General features: G+C 39.2%; 5 protein-coding genes across 6 annotated transcripts in view; 3 read left to right on the top strand and 2 right to left on the bottom strand.

Moving 5' to 3' along the window:
* The first annotated feature begins 432 nt into the window (after positions 1-432).
* Positions 433-2,453, top strand: LOC105272051 (tektin-4-like). The gene is made up of 7 exons (XM_011313930.1): positions 433-507; positions 680-975; positions 1,035-1,344; positions 1,417-1,631; positions 1,704-1,926; positions 2,016-2,170; positions 2,236-2,453. Exons 2-7 carry the CDS (start codon positions 722-724, stop codon positions 2,450-2,452), a joined length of 1,374 nt encoding a protein of 457 aa, XP_011312232.1. The 5' UTR covers positions 433-507; positions 680-721; the 3' UTR covers position 2,453.
* Positions 2,454-2,625: 172 nt separating this feature from the next.
* LOC105272052 (tektin-4-like) lies at positions 2,626-5,114 on the top strand. Of its 2 annotated transcripts, none has more exons than XM_011313931.1 (7): positions 2,626-2,828; positions 3,070-3,269; positions 3,352-3,661; positions 3,716-3,930; positions 4,012-4,234; positions 4,293-4,447; positions 4,505-5,114. In XM_011313931.1, the coding sequence occupies exons 1-7, from the start codon at positions 2,637-2,639 to the stop codon at positions 4,716-4,718; spliced, it is 1,509 nt and encodes a 502-aa protein (XP_011312233.1). In that variant the 5' UTR covers positions 2,626-2,636; the 3' UTR covers positions 4,719-5,114. The 2 variants fall into 2 exon arrangements, with proteins under 2 accessions (XP_011312233.1, XP_011312234.1); XM_011313932.1 differs by having other exon boundaries at positions 2,641-2,700.
* Positions 5,115-5,283: 169 nt separating this feature from the next.
* Positions 5,284-12,052, bottom strand: spoon (spoonbill). Its single transcript, XM_011313934.1, has 6 exons — positions 11,805-12,052; positions 8,582-9,280; positions 7,853-8,365; positions 7,466-7,681; positions 7,242-7,372; positions 5,284-7,161 (listed from the first exon to the last, which is right to left on the bottom strand). Exons 2-6 carry the CDS (start codon positions 9,234-9,236, stop codon positions 7,066-7,068), a joined length of 1,611 nt encoding a protein of 536 aa, XP_011312236.1. The 5' UTR covers positions 9,237-9,280; positions 11,805-12,052; the 3' UTR covers positions 5,284-7,065.
* A 514-nt stretch (positions 12,053-12,566) lies between these two features.
* Positions 12,567-16,974, top strand: part of LOC105272057 (tubulin polyglutamylase TTLL4) — a 68,992-nt gene continuing 64,584 nt past the window's right edge. The window contains exon 1 of the mRNA XM_011313938.1: positions 12,567-12,642. The gene's annotated coding sequence lies outside the window, so the exon portion shown is untranslated. The remainder of the gene's footprint in view (positions 12,643-16,974) is intronic.
* LOC105272056 (enhancer of split m7 protein) lies at positions 13,694-15,328 on the bottom strand. The gene is made up of 2 exons (XM_011313937.1): positions 15,119-15,328; positions 13,694-14,959 (listed from the first exon to the last, which is right to left on the bottom strand). Exons 1-2 carry the CDS (start codon positions 15,191-15,193, stop codon positions 14,408-14,410), a joined length of 627 nt encoding a protein of 208 aa, XP_011312239.1. The 5' UTR covers positions 15,194-15,328; the 3' UTR covers positions 13,694-14,407.

Below are 16,974 nucleotides of genomic sequence, written 5' to 3' on the forward strand. Positions count from 1 at the left end.
ATTATCAATGATTAATTATAACCATTCAATTAAAAACCCTGAATTATTCGAAATAATAGAATTCCATTTTTATATTCGTCAGATTTTTTTAACCTAAAGCAATGGTTATTAGTTTATCAGAAAAACTAGTTGTTTATTCGGGAACTAAGGGATTGGGTTCGCAGCTTAGTTCCGGTGAAGTTTGTGATCGATAAGGGAAGCTGGTTAGCTTCTCCAGGTGCAATGCCACCTTGGTAACGTCTCTCTCCACCCCAAATAACGGAGGGAAGTTATTGCGTGTTGTGAACCCCTCGCGTGTTGTTTCACCTCGGAAATCCATTTGCCGAAGACCCAGACACCGACTAACTTATCATTCGAATTCGTGTCGAGGGCCTCGTGATGTTGCAGAGGAGTTCTCTGGACGAGCGGTGCGCCGGTAACGATCCTGGAAGAGTCAGGGAGCAGCGGTGTAACCTCAACGAGGGTGCGAAGGTTCAAAAGGAGATAGAACCTTGCGGGGTAAGACGGGTAAGACTAGAAAAACCTCACATAAGTTGTAAATCCACGGAGAAAAAAATCATCCCCAACCCCTTCAAGGGCTTCCTACAATTTTTTTATCGATTGCAAATTAATGATTTGAGTACTTCTAGCTGATTTATTATTGCTGAATTTTTATTCCTGCTTTGACAATGTGGGGTAGGTGTCGGGGGTTGACCCAGCGGTGGATGTCTTGGAAACCCGCATGAACCAGACAGGAAAATCTCCACCGCCTTACTTGCCCCAAGCCAGTGATGATGTTACTCGTAATATTGAGGAGCTGGTGGATCCAATTGGCCCGTGGGCAACTGGTCGTGTCGTTTTAACTCCCACGGGTGGAATTACAGGCGTACGACCTGTCGTCGATCGTTACTCCGTCACTAGATACAGTCCAGCAGAGTGGAGGGCACATAATCAGACATTTCTCGATAATAATTGCAAGACCATCGACGAGGCTCGGTAACAAAACCTCAATTCCCATTAATTTAACAATTCCAGAAGAATTATTTTCTCCCCAGATTCGTAACTGAGAAGACGAGGGAGAACAACACGAGAATTTATAAAAATACTGACAAAGTGCAGCTGGAAAATCGGGATAAATTGAGCAAACGTGCGAGTGTGATACACCGGTGGAAAACTGAGCTGGAGAAGGCACTCCACGAGATCACAGATGAGATCGAGTTGCTAGAGGGTGAGCTTCGTCGGGTCAAACAGTCTCTCTCCATTCTGACACTTCCCGAGTCCATCTCTGGAGAATTCCTGGACATGCGGTGCAAACGACTCGAGCCCGATCTAGTTAGAGACAGAGTTGAGGAGGAATTGGTTAAAGTAATTATCGGACAAAATTTCTAGTGACGAGTCTTGAATTATTTAAGGGGATGTGTTAATCTGGGCTTCTAGGAAGTTGCTTTGTGCAACGAAGTGAGGAACACCCTCACGAGAACACGAGAATCGATAGAGTATCAGCTTCAAGAGTTGAAGACAGCAAAGTCAAGACTGGAGTTCGATTTAACGGATAAACTCGATGCCTACGAGATCGACTCCTTTTGCGTGAGCCTGACAAACACTTCTCCGTTGATTCTGATGAGACCAGGAGCTACGAGAGTTCCTCCAGAGTCGGTTGAATCGGTTGAATCGGTTGAATGATTATTGATATTAAATATACCTGACAAAATATTTTTCTCAAGGCAATCCACCTCCGAGAGCTACGACCACTTCACCTCGGAAGCCCTGGAAAATGCTGAGGCAGTCAGACAGAGGTCGATTTCCCTCAGGAAAACCCTGGACGAAATTTTCGTGAAGGCTGTCAAGGACCTGAGGAATCAGGCGATGCTAGTGGATAAAGAACTGGCGGAAAAAATTACTCAGACCGAGCAAGCGTGTCAGCAATTGGAGAAAGAACTCTCGAAAGTGAGAAAACCAAAATTGCACTTTTGGGTTTCCTTAATTATATTTTATTCATACAACTGAAGGAATACCGAATAAATTTCATGTTCCAGTGTTTAAATCAACTCTCAGCGACGGAAAATTTGATTGAGGAGTTTCGAGGGGCGGCTAAAGGTCTCAATGAAGCACTGAAAGTAGCTCAGACACGTTTGAGTGAACGATTGTACCGTAGAAACGTCGAGAGTTGTCGAGATGAGCCTCAATATGGGTATGAAATTTCGCGGTTCACCTGATTAATTAATCTCCATCGCGGAAAATTCTTTTCAATTACAGATTGATCCAGGAAGTGAAAACAATTGGAGAGGAATTGTCGATGATGTCGGGTCAGCTGCAGAGAGCAGAGGAAACTCAAGCGGCTCTGGTGAAATCCCGGAGTGACCTGGAACGTGAAATATTTGTCAAGAGGAAAACACTCTTTTTGGACAAAGAGCGCGGACAATTGTTACGATCTTACTACCCTTCTGCCGAAGTATTATCCGGCCTCGTGTAAAATCCACCAAGAACACTCGCCCCAAATCGCTTACAATGGAATATTTAATCCCCTCAGATCACCTCTTATCACTGCGCTTTTACCGCTCTTTTGTAACCCTCTCAATTTGTTTTGTTTTTTTTTTAATAAAATCACTGATGCTCATTTATTATTTATTTCGAGTTAGTCTCATCGTTATTTTTCGATGAATATGAAGGGGCAGGGGGTTTCGACGATCTGTGAAATTCGAAAGCCCCAGGAATTGACAGGTAATGAAAAATTCAAGGATTTGAGTAGAAATGAAAAAAAATCCGGGAATTCCTGCGAGGAAAAAAATTCTTTCTGTCCTGAAAAGCCTCGACATGATAATGTTGGAGATGATTCACCGGGTGGAGAGGTGAGAATGCAGAGGAATAATTGTGAAATTGATTATTGAATTTTTTCCAAACGTGGAAATTAAGCCATTGGTAAATGAGGAATTATCACCACAATGGGGGATTTTAGGAGGAACATGTATAGGACATTTATTGTGGGAAATTTAATCAGCTATTGAAAAGTCCTCGGGTATTTTTTTGAAAAATCATTTGTTGTGGAGATATACGGAGAATTGATGTGGATGGATATTGGGGTGGGTTTAGGAGGAGATGGTGAGTTTCGGGGAGTCGGCGTCGGCGGAGGATTGCGATCCACCCCTGGAGAGGTGGACAGCTCTCCCCAGGTTCACGGGTACCAGACCAACGGTTGGTAATTTCACCATATCTCGGTATAGTCCTGCAGAGTGGCGAAACAGACATCAGGAGATTCTCAAGGACTCGACTTATCAAATTCGTGAGGCTAAGTAAGCAGTCAATGATACGAACCTTCCGAATATCGATAACATCCCTTTTGAAAATAAATAATTATTTAGAAATTTCTCTTAGAAATCACGAGTACAAAACAAATTTACTGGGATCTCAAATCTGTTCACAAATCGATAAGCAACAGCTGGACAATAGTCTCCTATTACGATCCAGAGCTGGAGAAATTTTTCACTGGAAGACAGAATTAAAATTCGTAGGGGAGGAAGTGGAATCTGAAATATTAAAAATTCAAGGGGAAATCGGAAGATTATCGAATTGTTTTCGAGCCGTTGAAACAATAAAAAACATGGACAGGGATATTCAGAGGATCAGGGACTCGCGGCTGCACTCAGACCTAGTGCATGACACTCTGGCAGAGGAAATTGTAAAGGTAAACGTGAAGAAATCCTGTACCCCTCCGAGAATAATTTGAGGCGTGTTCCAGGAGGAGAAATTGTGCAACGATATCCTGAATTTGTACACCCGTTGCATCGACGAGACGAAAATGCAATCAATCGAATTGAAAGATGCGAAACAGAGACTAGAGCACGACTGGTCTGATAAATCCCAGACTTACGACATCGATTCGACTTGTGTCGGTCTTAAAAATGACTCAGAGGGACTCCAGTGGAAACCAGGAAGTCTACAGGTCTCTCAAGAGTGCGCGAATCTCATTAAATCCCAATTAATCAATTTTTCTGGTTGAGTAATAAAAATTAATCAATTGATCTTCCCCGTCAGCCAATCATCTCCCGAAGGACACACAACTTTCGTGAAACAGTCAATAATTTACGCAAAAACCGCTGTAAATCGATCCCAAGTACTGCGAGCGAATATGATCGAGAATTCCTCTACTTGTCTGAAAGATTTACGAAGACAAGCAGCCGCTGTGGAAATGGCACTGGCAGATCAGATCGTGGAGCTCACTGAAGCAATTCGACGCCTCGAGGCCGCATTAAATAACGTAAATTTTCACTTCATGCCTCCAGAAGACACTTTCCTCAATAAAAAAATAATTTCAGTGTCTCAAGAGACTTGCAGATAACGATATGCTCATAAACAAGACTAATGCAGTTATCAGGGGCATCGATGGGCCTATGAAATGCGCCCAGACTCGTCTGGGTATGAGACTCATTCGAGAAAATATCGAGAGTTGCAGGGATCATTCTCAAAATGGGTAAAACAGCGTTTCTTTATGTTAAATTAATTAATGACGACTTAAAATGATCCTTAGGCTCATCGACGAGGTGAAGAATGTCGCAGAAGGTACGACAGCTCTCTCAGGTCAAGTGAAAATGGCATGTGACTCGACAGACTCGTTAATAGAATTGCGGAAAAAATTAGAAAATGAATTGCTCGTCAAAAAGAACAGCCTCTGGATCGACGGAAAACGCTGCAAGTCGATGAGAATGCACTATCCCGCAATCAATTCCTTATCTGGGTATTGAAGGGAGACTGATCGGATAATCATAATTAAAACGGTGAATATTTAATGAAAACGCCAGAGACATTACATCGATATATTTACATACAAACCAGTTTTATTTATTGATAAATGACACGTGAAAATAAACCCTAGATTATCCTACAACCTGACAGCTGGGTCGTTATACTTATCATTGAGATGATAATTTCACAATTCTCTATATACAATAAAATGAATAATCGAAGGGCTATGAATTTCGCCAGCACCACTTGTGCTTCATTAGAGAATAGAGAGAAACATCTGAATAATCAAATTAAGATAATTATGTTAACATCTCGCTGATAATGACGCGTTACGAATATAAATTTATGTTTATTGGCCATATCTTAGTAATAATTCCCTAGAAAAATATTTATTTCACATCAGAAATCAACAATATTAAGTATCAAGTATTTAACATTCAACATTTTTTGGAAGGTCAAGCTGGGCTATGAAAAAACATTGGCAATTCCCAGAAATTCATCGACAACTGCTATGAACTCTCTACCTCCTCTATTTTTTTTAGTTTTTGCATAAAAAATCAGTTCGAGTTTTTATTTTTTTTTGTTTTACTTTTGTGAAGATAGTAAATGCTTTATCAAAAGGCTGAGTTAAATTTTTCTGTATCAAAAAAATATATGTGAACTTATAGAAAGAAAATTTTTAACAATAATACATTTTTTTTTATCCATGTATCTATGAATAACACAACGCGACATTTGGATTCCCAGCTCCCAGTGGCCACAGAGTCTTCAAAAATGTGATTTAATCAGTAGTGAAGAGGGACAATATCGTTCAATTCCCGCATTTAAGAGAAGTACCGAAATTTGTTGAAACCTCTTTTGTAGCTCTTATTGCGCTCCACAAAAAAGGTTTTGCGTAGAATTTCGCTATTTTTCTTGGGTTCGGAGGTATTTTTCGAAAACCACTAAAGAACCAGCCGACTTATCCATTTATCTAATAGTCAATTTCTTCGAGATACATCTCTGGGTCAGAGAAAAGCAGGAAAATTTCAGTAAGAAGCTTTTTTGTAGCGCTCCTTGAAGTTTACGCTCTACAAAAAAGGTCTTGAATAAAATTTCGTTACCCCTCTCAGATTTGAGAGATATTCCTCGAAAAATAAACTTGAGAACAATTCGACTTGTTCCCCTTTATCCCTTGGCTACTGAATTATTTATTAAATCTGCAGGTCAATCGTCGTGGATTGATGAACATTCGTCGTGAATGTGATTAACACTAGAGAATTTTCATAGAATTTCTTCGCACATTTGTTCATGTTTTCATCCAATTTTGAACTTTAATATTATCTCTAGCTTCTCGGATATTTCATAATTATTTTATTATTCTTCATTGTCACTTAAACGTTGGGATTTCTCCTCTTACTCTTATTAGTTAATGTATAAATATTTCAATATGTGAAAAAGAAAACTGTTGATGTTTACAATATTTACAGGATGTATCGACCAGAAATTCAGCCTAAAAAATTAACTTCAACGTTTACTACTAGGTCTAATTGCTTCGACCATTGAAATGCAAAAATTGCTAAGTATCGGAGTTATTTTTATTTAATTGAGAAACTTGGATGGCGTATAAAAAAGTGTCTTAACTAAATTCATTTTCAATTGAAAAATAGAAAAAACTTCTCATATTCTTTGCATTTATACAAGTGACACTCACCAGTGTTATTCATACTCCTGCAGATTATGACATTATTGTGATTTCCCTGGTCTTCAAAAATGATTCATCATGAAGAATAATTAATCAGTCATTTTTTTTTAATTGAGTAATTGAGATTTTATGCTATTAATGCAGCATTTTAACCAGTAAAATCTTTTTTTCATGCACTGATGAGATTAAAATGCCACTTCCCATACACTCTATTTATATACAAAAGATCGAAGAGATTGATTTAATTTTCAGTAAGAAATTTCAAAAACATTTTGAAACACTTTTTTTAATCTTTTCATTTCGAAAATCAATAATCAATCGGTGATGGCCGATGATGGGTAAGAATGCAATCCTCAGAATTAATGCCAATCATTCTCTCAATTTTTAACAGGAAAAAAAAATTAATATCATTCACTGGGAATAACTTTCAACGTTAAGTGCAAAAATTGGGAATTGGGCTTTAAAAATGAGTTTATGAAGTAGTTGATGAAATGTTATGTTCAGACACACATTATTTTTCTTAGAAATTGAAAAGACGATCACACTCACACGTATCCACCAGTTCTCTGCGGTTTAAACTAATGAAATTACCGGACTTACACGAATTATAGGCAAAGCCTTTAAAATCACACATTTTTCGTTCTTCTTCAGGTGTCGTAGATTCATGTCTGAGCCAGTGGCTGCTCGGGTATCATCTCCTCAAAGGCCACGGCCTCTGCAAGACCTCGCGCTATTAATTCGTGTGCAACAGATATCACCTGAGATAAAATTAAATAATGGATATCAAATCAATCAAAATGGATTATCGTGGAAATTTCATTCGGGTTATGAAACTTACCCCATGCTTCGGTACATTAATATACAGACTGATAAAAATACTTGAGTCGATATAACCTTCTATTTGAGCCTGTCCAATGCTATTTGAACAGATTTGGGCTACAACATCATAGGCTTCTGGTTGCCATTCACCTAAAAAGATTATATAAACAATAAAAAAAAAACGTACAAAATAACAATAAACCCTAGTACGTAATATTGTATTTGTAAAAAATTAAAAATCACCATTTTTAGGTTTAATATTTGCTAAAGAGACTTCAATTGCTTGAAAAGGCAACGTCAGATAATCTGATCTAATTTTCCTCATTTCTGCATTGCTAAACGTCCAGAAACCCCCGTGATCCACAAGCCTGACTAAGTGCTTCTCACCAGCAGGATCTGCCTCTTCCACTAGAGCACGAACCCATGTGTCGTACCACTTGGCAACGACAATCATTCCCTCTGTGCAAAATATCAAGCATTAAACATTTAATTCATTAATTGCTCAGTCCCAGAAACATAACGAGCAATTGAGAATTATTTATTAATCAAGTCCAATTGTCTACTTTCTCTCTTTCCTCCTGCAAATACAGAAGTAATGAATGATGCATTTTAAATGGTAAACAAACTCACGAGCCAATTGATCTGGAACAGGTGGTGACTCAACAGTATTGTACAACTGTGTCATATTATAATCTAACACCCTGAGTGATGGATGAGTTGGATGTGTTGGTAATTGAATAAACAGCCTATCGGGTTGCAGAATATGACAGACCATAACATCATTGTTCACACCATCCACCAAGTGCAGTTGCATGAGTTCAGTGACCCAGGGAATTTCCTCAGGATTACTCGTCAGGTTGACCTGTTCGAGTGTCACCTCCGGAAATTTCTTCAATGGGAATCTCAATCTTATCAGGTCTAGTGCTCGGTTTATGTTATCGGGCAGCCCCTCGATAACACAGAGTTTTAAGTGATTCGTTGTGGGATGACGTTTCACAAATATATTAACTTCGGCTTTGGCATTCAATTGCTGGATTAAAATGCCTCGTTTACCGATCATACGACCCACCACACTCTGGGGCATTGTGAACTCATAAGTTGTTACACATTTTCGCTTGGTCACTTGACCGTTGATACTCCCACCTAGAATAATCATCAAGTACTTTTATATTCAATAGCAAAATTCTAAAGGAGATGAATTTAATTGAATATTTTTATTCATCATGAATTTACCGGGAAAAGCTATTTCAAAAATTGGATAAATCATTTCTTGGTCTAGATATTTTTTAAATGGCAAATTATTGGTGGTAGGGTAAAATCATCTTTCTCATGTTCTCAAAGACACAAAAAATTATCTACCCTTTCCACTATCAGTGCTGCCCTCGCTCCTGACCTCGTCATTGACACTGCCATCGAGGACTCCAGAGACAGGACTGTGATTTGCCGAGTCTCGGTCGGAGATGGCCTGCACGGAGGTCTTGGTCTCGTCGATGGAGATCTTGGGATCCTGGGGGACGTGAGTGAATTCCTGGGAGGCCTTCTCTGATTTGTCAGGGACCTCCAGTTGATTTTTTCTCGCCATGTCAAGGCTTGGAGACTTGGGATTGCTACCCAGGACGATTCCCTTCACCTCTGGAATATCCTCAACCTCAGTGTACCATGGACTGCTCCCAGATTTAGTGGATTTGATGGAGATCCCCTGGGAGCTCGATTTCCTCGTGGGAATATCCAGACTTTCACTGACTCTTCTCGGGCTTGAACCGCTGGTTCCACCCTCGGAATGATTCACGGGTGGTGTAATCAGTAGGGAATCGTCGATGCTGATCCCGGAGTCGCTGAGACTCGTCTTTTTCGCGGAATCAATGTTCGAGGAATTCTCACACTCTTCTCTTTCGATTTTTGACTTTCCACCGGGATCAACTCGATCTACGCGTCGACGTTTGTACCAGAATAAACCAATTAACAGGGCGAAGGGGAAGGTCCACTTCACAAGCTGCACGTTCCTGATAGCCATGATCCTGATCCACGGTAGCTAATTTTCCGAGTAAATGATAAAAGCTGCAAGTGGAACAGAACTCGATCAATCGACATGTTCCAGAGTCGACTTACAGGGGAACAAAGAGATTTAAAGGAAAAATTCATTAGATGTTTCTTGTAGAGAATCTTATCAGCTACAAAAAAGGTCCGATAAACTTCATTCGAAAATCACTAGCTTCGGAAATAATAACGGAGTTAACAAGATGCAAGGAGAAGTAATCTGAGTCTTTATGACTTTATTTAGACGGGTGTACACGCGATGAATCTATTTGCATTATAGTTTTCCAAGTAGAAAATCCACTGACTCAGTTCCGGAAAAGTCGCGGAGAATTGTTAGAACGAGTGCCCTGCAACGAGAATTTTGCAACAGACAAGAATGTTCGATTATGCAAACGCAAAAAAAAAAAAATACTCGCTATCAGTTAAAAGTGTTTCCCCTTGCTTTTCGCGTAGTAAAAAATGCTGACTGTTTCCCTGAGACACATGGAATGTATGGAAATTTGCATTTAATACTTGGTGTAATGTCTTCGAGCTAGTTATTTTTTCAACCGACGAAACCAATCAAAAAATCGATTATCGTTATTGTCTTTTTCTTAATTTATCTGCCTGATTAAAAATCGTTATCGGGATCATGAAGGGTTTATGAGGTGAATGCTACATGTTCTGAAAAGCAATTGAACTTTCACGGAGGTGAGGGAACTCGCTTCAAGTGCGAGGGACTGGTTCTCCAGTAAAAATTACTGAAACTATCTGCATGAGGTCCAGATTATAACAGGATTTATCTGAGTTTATGAACTTGATAAGATACTCTCGATGAATTATTAATCCTATTTTTATTTACAGGAGCTCGACCGATTTATGAACTGAAAAATTACGAAATCCTCGAATTTCATTCGTTGTAAATAACTTACCGTTGAAAAATCCATTTTAATGTCGAGAAATGTCCAACACAAGTGCACAGATGTGAAAATGTTTCGATGGGGAATGGAGTTTTGACTTTCCATGTAATTTTAATTAATAGTGTGAATCGCGAGGGACCGATAAATGCATGAAGTGTTGCCGACAAATTGAAATTCTCAATTTTCAAGTTTACTTATTTTTATGGACACGTGGTGGAGAAAAGAGGAGTGCGCAGACGCCAGAGGAAAGAGCTGTAGAGCCGGTTGGTATGAGCTCTGACCAGTGCTCAACTAGACAAAACGTAAAATCGAAAACCAAGTGACTATTCATTCGTTCTAGGTAGAGCAGGTAGAAGGGAGAACACGAATACCTACAGTTTTCCTTCTTCATTTGCATATCGAGTTGGAAAACGATAAAAAATATTTGAATGCATCTGGGATGAAATAAATATTTCATTTTGGATTCATATGAGATTATTCATCTTCTCATCATTAATTTTTCGATTTTCTTTTGTATTTTTTATTTCTAAATGCAACCTTCTGAGGTACATCGTCAGCAATCGTAAAAGTAATTACGGAAATTGCTGATCATTAAACTCCAAACATGCCTTGAAATAGAAGTTGAAATTTTTAACGAGCGAAATACAATTACTCAGTTCATAATGGTTTCTTTTATTTCTTGGGATATCGAAGAAATTCCACAGAAAATAGAGAATAGAGTGGAGGAAAAATTGAAGGCATGTTTTTTTATTTAAAAATGCATCACATCGTTTTTTATTTGTTTTGTGGTATCTCATGTGCGAGGAGCTAAGTATTGTATTTCTACTTCTCATTCAGTTCATCCTTTTTTTTCTGTATTATGTGTTTATTCTGGGGATTATTTCGAAATTATTCGACAAGAGAGGGACAGATAGAGAGATTGAATATTTGTGTTGACAAATTGATTCGGTCGTCTGCGAAATGACAGTCATTATTAAGCCGTCGAACGTATAGCTTCATTAATTCATTTTCATTTTTATTTTTGGGAGATTTTTGTTTGGAGAAATGACTCTAGAGCCCTATTAGAAATTCGCCGAAAAAATTACTAGAATTCTTTTCTATAAAATTGAAACGAATGATTTTAGAACTGAAAAATTAATGTTTCTAACTCCCTCTGAAAAATCAGTGGCGGAATTCGCAGAATTCAGAAGAAAAAAATTGTAGCAGAAGCCATTGACTCCATGGCCCAGTGCTACGGAGTTCTCCAGACTATTTCCAGATGTGATACATCATTCTCACACACAGAATTTTTCCGGGTTAACCAAAATCGCCGATCCCATTAAAATTACATAATCCCAAATAAATAAATCACCGATTCAGAACCGGTCCTACATGTTGCGTTTTGGGGATTCAGTCGCGTCCATATTGTGCAACATCTCGAAATATTCTCAAGCATTTCGCCTGCTGTGAATTCCAAGAGGTCTCCGAGGCAAAGATAATGCTCTCTCTTGAAGAAAAAAATAGCCAATAAAAATAGCAACCGCTGGGGATGCAAATGGGAGATAGTGAGAGAATATTTCGGGATTTTTGGGGGAATTGATCTGGAATTTGGGGATAAAGAAAGCTGAGGAAGCACGAGGCGATAAATGCCGGTGATTTTCACTTACCAATTGATTCGGCAGTTGTGGGAAATTTTAACAGAGGTATCCGCACGTTCAAACTCTCAGGATCACTTCAACACTTTATTTTCAAGGTATCTCGTATTTTTTCAAGGATTTATTCGCTCTCGAGAGATTCCACGTGAACACAATGTTTTTTCTAGGCTTCACTGTGAGACAATATGGCGATCCCGGACGTTTTTAATCTCGACCGCGTGCGTTTGGTTGAGTATATTTCAGTGTCTGCATCGGCGACATCTTGTGAAACAACTTTTTGGGGATTTCTCCAGACATCCAATGGCAAATAATAATTCCCCAGAAATTCTCAGCATTCAAATCAGTATTTACAGCATCCCTGAATGATTTTCCACGATCTAACCAACAAAAAAATCATCTTCAACGATTAATTCCCGGTAAGAACCCATTTTACAATGCATTTATACAAATTAGAGAGGTTTTATATTTTTTGCTGGGATTTTTTGGTCCGATGGTCAGGTAGGAAGGTCTGTGGTGAAAATACATAATTATTTCGGTTTTACCGAATTTCTTGTGAAAGTTGAAATTCATGAATTTCTAACCATGAATTGTATAAAAAAAAATTGTTCTGAAAATTCACAATCCATTTGATGTTTATGAAATTAGTTTCATTTTTTGTTCAGGAGTGCATGGAGTGTTTGATAATAGGTCGGATGTATTGTGAGTGGATAAAGTGGAAATTGCTGTTGTCGATTGAAAATTCGCGCCAGTCGGTGGCTAATTCCCGCCGAAAGATGGCCGCGTAGAGTGAGTGGTGCACCTGTCCTGACAGCACGTGTTACAGCTGTGCGCCGATTTGGTCGTCGTAAATGTGAGTATTATTGGATTCTAAGCATGTTTTTCCGTATACCGAGCACTCCCAATAATCGCCACACAATATTCACCGATTTTGGCGCCTCCTCCATGCTCATTATGCCGGTTTTTAAGGTTAAAAATCTCAATTACTGCAATTTTATCATCACCAGTTGCACGTGCGATATCACGGCACTGTTGCTTCCACAACAATTTTATAGTTCAATGTCAAACGACGCTATTTAAATTTCGATGATAACGCAACTGTTGTAATTTATTCGATTGGCCTGATTAATTGCATTTTTTGTGTCATTGTTTTGGTGGTCATTTTTTTTCGCTCTCGATGCGTACAAAAATTCTGTTTATGATGTTTTTCGCGGTTCTTAACCTTTAAAACTCGTTAAAGTTCGTGAGGTGAATTTTTGATTAATTTTTTTGTGGGGAATAAATGTTGAGGTAATTAGAAACATTTTTATTCAATGAAATACGATTCAAAATTTGAAGAGATGCGTTTATTCCTGAATTTAACAACCTCTATGCCTTTTCAAAACCACGAAATCAATTTTTTCAAACTCTTTCATCTTCGTATTCTTCAGATCTGGAAAAGTGTTTACATTGACACAATTTTTATCACGTCTATTTCCCCCCGTGGACATTATAATCCCCAATTAATTTGATAAGCCTAGGGAGAGCGCTCCCAACGCGAAAAAATATTTACATTGACTCAGTGAATTATTACCATGCGCATTTCCCCTTCTGAATATCATAATCCCCTTGGCAGCCCCAACTTAATCAATAATCCCCCGTTCAGTGATAAAACGACTCAAATAGCGATGAAGTGAAGGGTAAAGAGTCGATTAAACTAATAGGTATATTTTTTGACATTCTCATTCCAAAATTTCGCTGTCTACCCTTCACCTCTTTGCTATTAATTAAAAAAATACTGAGTAATGCGACTTCCTCATGAATCACTCCCAATGAATTTGGCACGGGTTGAGTATCGAAAATAAAACAGGTCATCCATACTTGAATGGGAAAGGGGTGGTGGTTGTCAAATAATTCACAATGAGTTATTAAAAAAATCGTTCTGTTTATTTTATAAATCTAATAATCATTTACTAGCACATCTGCTATAGTAAATATCACAGGTACATGTTTCTCTATCACAAGATCCTCCGCTCGGTCATAAATCCAAACAATTTTTATGACAATTTTCCTCCTAATCAAGGATCTAATGATACATCGTCAATGAAATATAATAAAAAGACCGAGACGAGGCTCATTTGAAAACGTTCTGGCGTCCACATTAAACTCTACCGAGCAAAGTCAAATTCTCAAATTGCACATTAATTATCAATTAACCAGTTAAACCGCCAGAACAGATAAATCGTTATCCATCGTTAAACAATTATTAAATCGACAAGAGAAAAAAAAATGAAACTCTGGAGTAAATTAAAGCTTGAAACACTTGGCACGAGTTACCGTGGCCTTGTGTCGTGTCGAGATCGTGTCTTAACCCTCTCCTAATTAAAAAAAAATCCCGATCAAAAAAAAAAATGATCTATCGAGTCGGTGACTCGTTACAAACATGATAAAACATCAACGAATAATTATCATTCTTCTCAACACTTTCGATAGTCTCTTCTGACAATAACGTAAACTCTATTGAAGACCTCGTTGATTTATCGTGTCATCACAAATATCGGAATGAATTTCCCCCCGAGAAGTGTCTGTTGGACAAAAGTCCCTCGATTCCTTTCCTCTCATGGTAGATGGTAGACACTCTACCACGGCCTCCAGACCGCCTCCGTGGGTTTGGCAACCTGCAGCAGTCCCTGATGGGTCAAACTCAGGTCAACGTCACTCCGGACGGCTGACGGTGATGCCTGACTTGATGCAGGTGTCAATGGCATTGAGTATTCGTCGGTCATCGATGATTCGCTTCCCGACGGCGATGATTGAGGTGCTGACACGTGAATAGTCAGTGGTCCAGTCTTGTCCATTGAGTTTAATTTGTGTCCCAAATGCGTCATCAATTTTGTTCCCAATGCAACATCAACTCCTGGTGTTGCTGCTAGGCATCGGCTAACCTCGTTGGCACAGTGTGTGTAACCAGCGCGAAAACGATCAGAATCAATGACTGGATTTGCCGAGAGACGTTGCTGTCGTTGTAACTTGTGAAGATGACGTACTGTCAGCTCGAGGATATCGGCTTTCTCGAGTTTGGCCACGTTTTCACCGTCCCCAGCTAAAGCTGTCACCATCAGATCCTTCAGCTGATCAAGGCAGAGGTTGATGCGAGCCCGACGCTTGCGTTCTAGCATTGGTTTCATCACCTGATCAACAAAAATTAAAAAAACATTATAGATTTTTCTCTTTCGATCAGTATTCTCGATTCAAATGACAAATTCCAAACAAAATTTTGGAATGTTCCATTTTTTCGATATAAACTCAATGAACTCTCTCAACTCGTTTATTGAACATTCGATAATTACCTTTCTGTACTGATAAGTTCTGGAAATAGGTTGCTCCTGTCCATCGACAACCATCATCTGCTCGTGCATCTGCATGATTATATCCTTTATTTGATTTCACAAATCACTAATCACAAATGATCACTGATAGTGTTGTTTGACTGCGAGTGCGCTGTCAACACTGAATTTACCGATAAACTGCGGTAATGAGAGAACTCGACTGTTGAACGATCAGTGGGCAAATGTGATGTGGTGGAGTTGTGCTGGGCCTTTTATATGGTGTAGGGGGGCTTGTTGGGAGAATCTTGGATCGGTGGAGTGGGAGAAGTTTGGTGATGGCTAGGGGAATATGGGGCCCGGTGGTGGACAAGGGGAGAGGGAAAGGGACCTTCCGTGGGAACGCGCCTTGGAGCTTGGTTCCCAAGCAAGCACACCACCTGTAAGCGGCAGCTGCCAGACACGCGCCCACACCAACCCATCGTCACCGTTTCTCTCTGTCCTTATTCGTATCCACTTATGTACTCCTACTCTGTACTCTTTTCCTCATTCCACTTTTGTTTTTCGGTGTCTTCGACGATAGGAGGGGGATCTCTTCTTTCTTACCCCCTTTTCTCACTCCTTTTTATATTTTTTTTATTCATTTTATTTGGCATTTGCCGTGATTCCAACTGAATCTACCTCATGTAATTATTCAACTTTTGGGAAAAACATTTTGAGTAATTCCTTGACAACTCGACTTGAAATCACTCGACAGGTATTTTCAGGAGAGGCGCCAGAAGTTTTTCGAATCGGTGGTGTCTCGGTCTTATTCTCATTAAGGATGTGTCATTAGGTCCTTGATTAGGGGGGGAATTGCCGTTGAAATTGTTGAGGTTTACGAGCGAGTGGAGGATCTTGTGATAGGGAAACATGTACCTGATGATTATTAAATTCATAAAATGAAGAGACCATTTTTTTTAATTGACTGGATTAATCCAGTTTTTATTGTGACCCATGGGAGTAAAAATTGTACTTGGGATTCCTCAGTTGTCTTTGAGATACAAGTTTTTATGGGAATCATGATTTTTCCTGTGGAGACTCAGCGATTCTTCTGGGTATTAACGAGCTACTGCTTCCTTTTGCTGAGGTTAATTTTCCCCCCCAGTGCCCTAGGCGTTTATCGTTTGCACGAGAGTTACGTGACCACTTGATACCGAGATTTTCCTTTTTACACAGTGGATTTCATCGTTTTTCCCCCTGGCAATGGGAGTTCTCGGAGACCTCACGTCGATTTACACCGGCAAATCCACTCCATTTTATCATTTATTCCCTTCTGTTCGATTCAATATCGCTGTAGATCGATTAATTTGAGGAATTATTTACACTCAGTGAGTAATTACACAGTGTCGGGTAATGAATACAACTTGTTGGCCATTCAAACAACATCTGAGTTGTAGTGCAAAGTGAATGGGTGCCACGTGCACGACTCGAGACTCTCGGGAGTCAATTTGCCCGCACGTGCATTACAGATGGAGAAAAAAATCTATATTGATAGATTAGGAGAGCATTTACTAAAAATTAGGGGATTCTGTTAATGAGAAAATTAAATACTGGGTTATCGGCTTTTCTAATGACGTTTTAATTATGAATTATTGTAAGGATTAATAGCTTTACGCTTTTGCGTGCTAGTTTCGTAGTAATTTTTGAAATTTTTCCTTCAATCAACCGTGCAATCAAAATGTTATGTAATTGGTGATTACAATTTTGAAGGGAGAGGTGGGATTTTAATGTAGTTGCGGGTCGGGGACACGTGCCGTGTACACGTGGAATTGCGGAGGCTGGACGGAAGGAAGAAAATGAGTCAACAGCAGTTAGTGTTGCGTGAGATGAGGGTTATG

The sequence above is a fragment of the Fopius arisanus genome, unplaced genomic scaffold (assembly GCF_000806365.1).
Source record: "Fopius arisanus strain USDA-PBARC FA_bdor unplaced genomic scaffold, ASM80636v1 scaffold00135, whole genome shotgun sequence".
NCBI lineage: Eukaryota > Metazoa > Arthropoda > Insecta > Hymenoptera > Braconidae > Fopius > Fopius arisanus.

Excerpts from the sequence above, each read along its gene's own strand:
- LOC105272051 (XM_011313930.1), top strand. The coding sequence starts at position 722 with ATGAACCAGACAGGAAAATCTCCACCGCCTTACTTGCCCCAAGCCAGT. Across the intron at positions 976-1,034 it reads AAGACCATCGACGAGGCTCG|ATTCGTAACTGAGAAGACGA; the intron begins GTAACAAAACCT and ends TTTTCTCCCCAG. Across the intron at positions 1,632-1,703 it reads GCTACGAGAGTTCCTCCAGA|GCAATCCACCTCCGAGAGCT; the intron begins GTCGGTTGAATC and ends ATTTTTCTCAAG.
- LOC105272052 (XM_011313931.1), top strand. The coding sequence starts at position 2,637 with ATGAATATGAAGGGGCAGGGGGTTTCGACGATCTGTGAAATTCGAAAG. Across the intron at positions 3,270-3,351 it reads TATCAAATTCGTGAGGCTAA|AAATCACGAGTACAAAACAA; the intron begins GTAAGCAGTCAA and ends AATTTCTCTTAG. Across the intron at positions 3,662-3,715 it reads TGGCAGAGGAAATTGTAAAG|GAGGAGAAATTGTGCAACGA; the intron begins GTAAACGTGAAG and ends GGCGTGTTCCAG.
- spoon (XM_011313934.1), bottom strand. The coding sequence starts at position 9,236 with ATGGCTATCAGGAACGTGCAGCTTGTGAAGTGGACCTTCCCCTTCGCC. Across the intron at positions 7,682-7,852 it reads TGTTCCAGATCAATTGGCTC|AGGGAATGATTGTCGTTGCC; the intron begins GTGAGTTTGTTT and ends TATTTTGCACAG. Across the intron at positions 7,373-7,465 it reads AAATATTAAACCTAAAAATG|GTGAATGGCAACCAGAAGCC; the intron begins GTGATTTTTAAT and ends TAATCTTTTTAG.
- LOC105272056 (XM_011313937.1), bottom strand. The coding sequence starts at position 15,193 with ATGCAGATGCACGAGCAGATGATGGTTGTCGATGGACAGGAGCAACCT. Across the intron at positions 14,960-15,118 it reads GAACTTATCAGTACAGAAAG|GTGATGAAACCAATGCTAGA; the intron begins GTAATTATCGAA and ends TTTGTTGATCAG.